Consider the following 7,466-nt stretch of genomic DNA (forward strand, 5'->3'; position numbering starts at 1 on the left):
GGAGTACCCCTTTTGCTTCTATTATCGTGCAGTGGTGAGGAGAGAGGCCTGTTGAGGTAAGATCTCTTGTCTCTGTGAGCAGATCTCTCACTTTCCCTTCAAAGAAATCAACCCAGAACATCCTTAGGGGAGGTTGGTGTCCAACTGAATTCTCCTTAGGGAATTTAGTAGGTCACAGTTAGGCATGTACATTGAGTTCAGTGGGCCTGCTCTAAGTAAGACCAGCATTGGATGCAGACCTATTGACCCCTGGTGTACCCTCCCAGGGAATACAGAATTGCTGCCTTGGATATGTGTTAATTCCTTGTCATTTTTCTGATGTGTATGGATGACAGGGTGTGCGTATTTAGATTCGGTAAAATCTAACACAAAGGAATTAGACCCAGGACACTCCGTAGGTTTTCTGCAGGGAAAGGGATTTTAATCCAGTTCTACTCCAGACGCTGAAAATCCTCTGCAAGGTTGTCCAAGATTAAACAAGCACTTTCCTTATTCAGGGTGATATATGGAAATACCTACTGGTAGACATGCTTAGCATAAATAAAATATTATGCCTGGAAAGAAAAGGGGGGGGTTGAAGATGCCCCTCCCCCACAGTTTAAATTTTATCCTCCAGCATGAGTAAGGTAAACTCCTGTCATTAAAGGTATAAAAATATCTAATTTTACTGCAGAAAAAAATATTTACAGGTAGAGAGTAATGCTCTCTTAATTAGGCAAATAACCTGGGGGGTGGGGGTGGAATGAAAACACTGAACACTACAATGGTGTTAGGAGCTGCAGTGTAGTGAAGATGGGACATTGGTTGAATGGGGTTCTTATCATGTTAAATGAATTTTTATTAATGAACTATCACTCCCAACTGGGGCAGCAGAGCGCCCCAACCCACTGGTAATTTTTTAGCTGATTGCAATCTTCCAGATAAAAAACCCAAAAACCTGACATGGGGTGGGGAGAAGATGTTGATGGGGGCTGGGAAAGAGTGAAACTTATACAATTTACAATTCAGTCTATTTTTTTTTTTTTAAAAAAAAAAAAGCCTTTGAACTAGAATCACTTAACAAAGACGGGCTGGTTTTTGCTGTCTGTGAAACAGCAGCCCCTTTCAGCTGAATGCAGCCGACACGTAAGAGATCTTTTTTTTTTTTTTACATTTCCTTCTTTTTAAAATAATTTCAAAAAGAAAAAAAAATACACAACACATTAAAATAGATTCAGGTTTCTCAAAGCTAAGCGCAACACTTAAGTAATAAGGTACTCAAAGTGCAAAGGCACTTTAATGCCAAAAAGGAAAAGGAAAAAAGAAGTGACGCCGTGTGGCTGCACTTGGTAATTGAAAGAGCTGTACTGACAATATTATTTACAAAAAAGGGGGTGGGGGGGGAGAAGAAATGTTCTAAGTCTGGGGAGGAGAGAAATTTTGGAGAATATCTATTCCCTTTCAAGTGTACGGGAGGGGGGGGAACTTCCCCCCCAGCATCCTTTCACTGTCCTATGTCCCCACCCCCACCACGGAAAGAAATGTAGGCAAAACTGCTCCTGTAAAAACATTATGGTTCAGCCTCAATTCCCAAAGGGCTGAGGGATGGGATGTGGAGGAATCCAAGCAATAACTTAAAGGGGACATAACAGAAAAAGAAAAGCACCCATCATAGCCCTGGCGTTGTAGAAGGGTTGTTTGAGAATTTAAAATGTGGAAACTCTTGAGGATTTGACACATTGCCTTGGTCTGTCAAGTTCGGAATTGGGTTTCTTTCTTTCATTTCTTTCTTTCTTTCTTTTTAAGACTTCTCCCCCAGCAAATGAATCCTCAGCCCAGCCTTCCCCAACCCCGGCTCCACTTCACAGCTGACTTATGGCAGTTTGTTTTTCCAGAACTTCGAGGTAGTCTGGTTCAGTCTGTAGTTTCTCTTGCAATAAAGGAAGTTCAGGTTTGGATTGCTCTGAAAAATATTTCCGGGGAGTCCCGTACAAAACTGTTTTATTTATCCTGTCCTGGTTTTGTCGCCTCGACTCATAGGAAGGTGTGAACTGTCTTTTGGGGAGGGTGCAAAAGTTATAATGGACCAGGCTTCCACTGGGCAACTCCTTGACCCTCTCCACTATGTTTTGATACAGCAACTCTGGTTCCCTCGAAAAGCCCTGTTTCTCCAGCATTTCTGCTGCAGTGATTGTAAATGCTAGGCTGGCAGAGTCCTCTTTCTTAGGCTCGAGATTACTGTAGCTGTACTCATGGAGATTCCTATAGTAAGCCACTGGGTCGCCTTCTTTCTGCATGTAGATAGGGTTCTGGCACATCTGGCCGACAGGAGGTGGGATATAATTATACACATGCCCTTCTGCTTTCTCGTGCGCCTCGCTATTGTAGCACCCATACTGCAACTGGAAGGAGCTTACATCAAGATTGTTGGCACTGCTGGGAACGCTTGGCATACTCTTGCGACGTTTGAGAACAAAGACAAACAGACCAGCCCCGAAACAGACAGACAAAATAAACACGACCAGAAGGCCCAAAATTAAGACAGAAAGAGGGACTTCAGTACGTATTTCTGGATAGGAGCTGGGAAAGATACTGAAGGCCTGTGGTATGTCTGTGTTCAGATTTGGCAACAGAAAAGAAGAATCTAACAGATTGGGGTTCTCAGGGCAGATGGCCTCCTTGCTCAAGGTCTTGAGATGTGCTCCAGCATGCTTGGTGGGAGAGTCACAGATGACTTCATTAATAACGACAGGGGTCCCCAACTGCTGGTTGTTTTGCTCTGTAACTCTTTCAATCCAGTTCCTCAGCCCCATGATGTCGCAAGTACAATCCCAAGGGTTTTCTTGGAGGTCAATCTGAATCAGAGCTGAAAGCTGGTCAAGGACCCCTCGCACTGGCAAGTATGAGAAATGGTTGTTCCTCAGGTTGAGTCTGGTCAGAGTTGTGCCCCCAAACACATTGTCAGGCAGGGACCTCAACAGATTGTTGTTCAGAAATAACAGGTGAAGGTTCCCCAGGGCATCAAAGGTACGTGGCAGGATATCCTTGATAACGTTATACTCTAAATAGAGGTACTGCAGGCTATGCAGCCCTTCAAACATGGAAGGGTACAGGATCTCAAGGTAATTACCATTGAGATAGAGTCGGCGTAAACTGGTGAGGTTAGAGAAGGCACCTTCTTGAATCACTGCAATCCTGTTGTTTCCCAAATGCAACAAATCCAATGAGCTGTATTCCAAGAGATCTGTTTTGTAGACAGTTTGCAAGTAATTACTTGTGAGATAGAGTTTCTTTGGACTGGTGGGCCTTGGGTGGAGATCAGAGATGTTGCCAATTTTTTTCTCTTGGCAGTTGACATTCAACCCACTGTCAGAGCTTTGAGAAGTGCAGACGCAGCCATTTGGGCAAGTGAGTGGCACAGGGGACTTGGTCTGGTAAACCATGATAGGCCCAAAGATCTGCCTGTCTTTAGATACTGTGACCCGTGGAGTTGGGCGGTTCCTTGTTTTGGGTGGGCGACTGGATTTCGGGGCTCTGGTGGCACCAACGGCAGAATTAGTTGTTGGGGGGAATCTCTGGGCATGTGTGTCAGAGTGGGAGGAATGCTTCTCCTTCTGGTTGGAGTCACCTGCACTTTTTCGTGGGCAAAGATCCTGCCTTGTGAGTTGGGTGACATCTTTGCCATGCAACCGGAATGGGGTCTCGCAGACTATCTCCCCTACAAAGACAGTGATGGTGTCCAGCCAAGCCTTGAGAGGGAGGAGGTCACAGGTACAGTTCCATGGATTCTCCTCCAGCTGGATTTCCATGATGCCTCCAATGTGTTCCAGGACTCCAGCAAATGGCATCATCTTCAGCCTGTTCCCTCTGAGGTCCAAATGAGTTAGCAGGACAAAACGGAACACGTTGCTGGGCAGTGACAATAAGAGGTTGTCATTCAGGATCAAGACTTTCAGTTTGTTGAGCTTGCTGAAAGCCCCGGCCTCGATGGCGCTGATGTAGTTGTAGTCAGCCTGAAGGTATTCCAGGCTCTCCAAGCCTAGGAAAGTGTCCTCTCGTAGGGTTTCCAGCTTGTTGTTGTTGAGGTGTAGCCTCTTAAGGGTCCGAAGGCCTACAAAGGCCCCAGCTCGGATCTCCTGCATGTCGTTGTTGCCCAGGTGCAGGGTCACTGCGTTGGAGTAGTTGACAAACTCATTTGGGTAGAGGCGAGTGAAGGCATTGCCATTGAGGAAGAGCTGGCAGATCTTGGATGGCGGCGGCACGAGGAGGCTGACGGTCGTAAATCCCTTGTTTTCGCAATTAATGTTCAGCACGTTCTCCTTCTCCTCGCAAGGGCAGCGGCTCTTGCTGCAAATGTCTTTGGCAGGCTTGCGGCTCTCTGTCGGCAAGATCCCAGCCACTGTGAAGACACTGAGCAGCCAAGCACCCTTCAGCATCTTTATGCTCCGTCCAGCCCAGCTTCTGCGCGGACAGGCAAACCTGGAGGGAAGTGTGGAGGGAGGAAATCAGAACCCTGGTTAAACAACAACAACAACACTGGCAATGGCCAGCTGGCAAGGTAGAAAAATTCAGCAGCTCTGTGTGCTGAACTTGGCATGCATTTCAGGGCCTCCTTTCTCCAAGAGGCCCCCTGCCACCTTTCACATGTCCCCTGCCATCTTCTCAGTTCATGATTCCCATCACCTTGATTCCACAGGCCTACGGTCTGTTCCCTCTATTATTTGGTCTTCTTTATCAAGCTTTCCTGTTCTCTGCCAGCTCTGCCCACCACCCCTGAACTCCTGAGAAGGGGATCAGAAGGATGTGGGAAGCATTAGCTTGCTAACAGCCCCATGTCCTACTTAACTCTAGCATCCCTGCTCTCCACCCTCCATCAGCCAGGTTGCATTACTATAGCAATACTTCCTGATCTGACAGTTCTCTGGAGTTCCTTTCTGCTTTTCCTCTTGCACCCTCCCCTGAAAATCCATGCACTTCCCACCCCTCCCTTGCCACTTTTGTCCAAGGCAGGAGCTACGCTCATCCCCCACAGCTTTACCCAGCTAGCCCTGCCTGCTTCTTTCCGCCTCCCACATTTTCACAGCAATCAAAAGCTCTCAGTGCTGTGGAGTAGACTCTCAGCCCCATAATTTCCATCCCGATCACTCGCTACCAATCCCATCAACTCATCAAGAGCTGTAACCAACGCCTTGGTTGGGTCCTGTCATCTTAATCAGAGAAAAGAAATCTTGCCTCTTTCTTTCTTTCGATCTGTCTGTCTCACTCTTCTTTCCTTCTTCTTCTTCTTTGTATATAATTCAATTACTTCCTAGTTTACCCAATAGGAAGGTTGAAGGAGGGACGTGAGTGCAATGGAATTGATGTCCCCCCCCCCACAAACACTTTAAAAGATGTTCTATGAACCTTGCAGACCCAGGAACCTTTTGTTCTTAACTCTCTCTCTCCAAAATTTCAATAGGATTTCAGCACAGCCAAAAATTACCTGACATAGATGGTTATTGGGGGTGGGAACTGAATCCCACCCCACTTCTCTCACCACATGTTTGATGTCTGTAGACCTTGCTGTTGTAAACCTTTTGACCTTCTTTGCTCTCTTCACTCAATCTTTTCTAAAACCTATTCCAGCATTATTATTTTTGCACCTCTAGTTCAGGGAAGGGGAAATCCAAAGGAAGCATCATATCCTCTTCCACCCCTTCAATAAATAAATACTGTAATTGTTTAAAGAAAATCATACATCTGAGAATCCCGACACAATCTAAGCCTTTGATAACTCTGCACCCCTAAACTCTCTCTCCTCTCTCTCTCTCTCTCTCCCCACCCCCCGCTCTTTCTGTACAACTGAAGCATCCTCACACCACGGGGGAAGGAGAAAGCTCAAAGGACCAAAGTCAGCTCCAGACACCCAAAACTGAACCCCCCCCCGTGCCTCTCCCCTCCAAAATCATTTGTCCTCCTGAACTCTCCAGTGCCCTGCATTTCCTTTGAACCACTGCCTGGCTCCTCTTCCGCAGAGAAAACAGGATTGTGGGGAGATCAAATACGACTTGAGACCCCCTTCTAGCTCTCCACCGCCCCACATCTCCCACATCTCCCTCAGATCCCTTGTCCTTCCCCACTTATGTTGGTTTTCGCAAGGTCAGGAATACTACAGAAATAATATACCGCCACCCCCCAAAAACCCCTCTCCTAAAAAACCTCTAGCAGCTTCGGGTGAAAAGAGCCGAGGCGGAAGCGGGTTTGGGGGGGGGGGCGTTGAAGGAGGCAGGCATGCTGGCGCCAGAGCCAAGGGCTGCGGTACTCACTCATCAGGAGGAGCGGAGGCTGCCCTCCTTCGCCTCTTCGCGCAGCCACGACGCCTTCAGCATCCTCGCCTGGGAGCCGGAGGAAGCGAAAAGAGCGCCTCGCAAGAAGGTAAGGAAGGACCACGGACGGGATGCTTCTCCCCCCCTCCTCTGTGACTCTCTCTCCGGGGGATGCTCAGCGGGACCTTTGCAAAGCCTCCCCTGCTGAATCGACTGCTGGGATAGGCAAGTCTGGGAGGAAACGGTAGACGAGGCGTGGGCAACCGGGAGAAGCAGGCAGCAGCGCTCGCTTCTCGCTCTCCAGCTCCGACGGCTGCCAAAGCACTTTGAATGGGCAGCCTTTTGGCAGACTCGCCTTGGACCGAGTTGGGGGCTGACGTCACACGCGGGGATGGTGTTGCTGGGGCAGCCGGGGAAACACGGGGCGGAGACTCTTTTTTGTTTGTTTTGATAAAAATATATTAATAATAAAAATATATTAAAAATAAAAGCTAGCCCGCCCCCCCCCCCCACACACACACACACTCCTGTCGCTTTTCCAGACTGGCACAAACGACTGCGCTCTTCCAAGGTTCCAGGGTCTCCTTCACTCCTGTGGACCTTCATACGCGCGCGCACACCCTCCTCCGGGAAGGGAGGAGAAAGGCAATGAAAGCGAATTATGGACTCTGAGCGTGACGGGGGGAGAACCCCACCACCCGCCCCAACTCCACTTCTGTGCTGTTGGCAGAATTCGATCGCGGGTCTTCAAAGAGCCTAAAGAATCGCCTCGCTGGATCAGATCAAAGTGACAGATCCCTTCGCCCCACAATAGCCAACCAGATAGGAACGACAAAGAGCTGTCTTATACTGTACTGAATCAGAGCATTAGTCCACCTAGCTCAGCATCGCAGCCGCTAAAATCAAGCTCTCCCCCTAAGGTTTCAGGCAGGGGCCTCTTCTCCGCAGCCCTACCAGGCGATGCTGAGACCTTCTCTGGGGACTGAGCCTGGGACTTTCCTGCATTGCAAGCGGTTGGACTAGATGACCCTTGGGTCCCTTCCAACTCTACAGTCCTACGATTCTATGATTCTCCATTCAAAGCAGATGCTCTGCCACTTTGAGGTATCACTCCTTCCTTCCAGCCAGCCCACAAGCAGGGCATGAATGCAGTAGCTGCTTCCCCTCAGCTCCTAGGACTCA

At 48.4% G+C, this 7,466-nt stretch overlaps 1 protein-coding gene across 2 annotated transcripts; it reads right to left on the reverse strand.

Annotated features, from left to right (window-relative positions):
• Positions 1–1,031: 1,031 nt before the first annotated feature.
• On the reverse strand, positions 1,032–6,657 carry SLITRK2 (SLIT and NTRK like family member 2). 2 transcript variants are annotated; one of them, XM_033137694.1, is made up of 3 exons: positions 6,285–6,657; positions 5,462–5,690; positions 1,032–4,458 (listed from the first exon to the last, which is right to left on the reverse strand). In XM_033137694.1, the coding sequence occupies exon 3, from the start codon at positions 4,413–4,415 to the stop codon at positions 1,842–1,844; it is 2,574 nt and encodes an 857-aa protein (XP_032993585.1). In that variant the 5' UTR covers positions 4,416–4,458; positions 5,462–5,690; positions 6,285–6,657; the 3' UTR covers positions 1,032–1,841. The 2 variants fall into 2 exon arrangements, with proteins under 2 accessions (XP_032993585.1, XP_032993584.1); XM_033137693.1 differs by lacking the exon at positions 5,462–5,690.
• Positions 6,658–7,466: the final 809 nt, after the last annotated feature.

Source organism: Lacerta agilis, chromosome Z (genome assembly GCF_009819535.1).
Source record: "Lacerta agilis isolate rLacAgi1 chromosome Z, rLacAgi1.pri, whole genome shotgun sequence".
Classification (NCBI taxonomy): Eukaryota; Metazoa; Chordata; class Lepidosauria; order Squamata; family Lacertidae; genus Lacerta; species Lacerta agilis.

Coding starts and splice junctions, on each gene's coding strand:
- SLITRK2 (XM_033137693.1), bottom strand. CDS start 4,415: ATGCTGAAGGGTGCTTGGCTGCTCAGTGTCTTCACAGTGGCTGGGATC.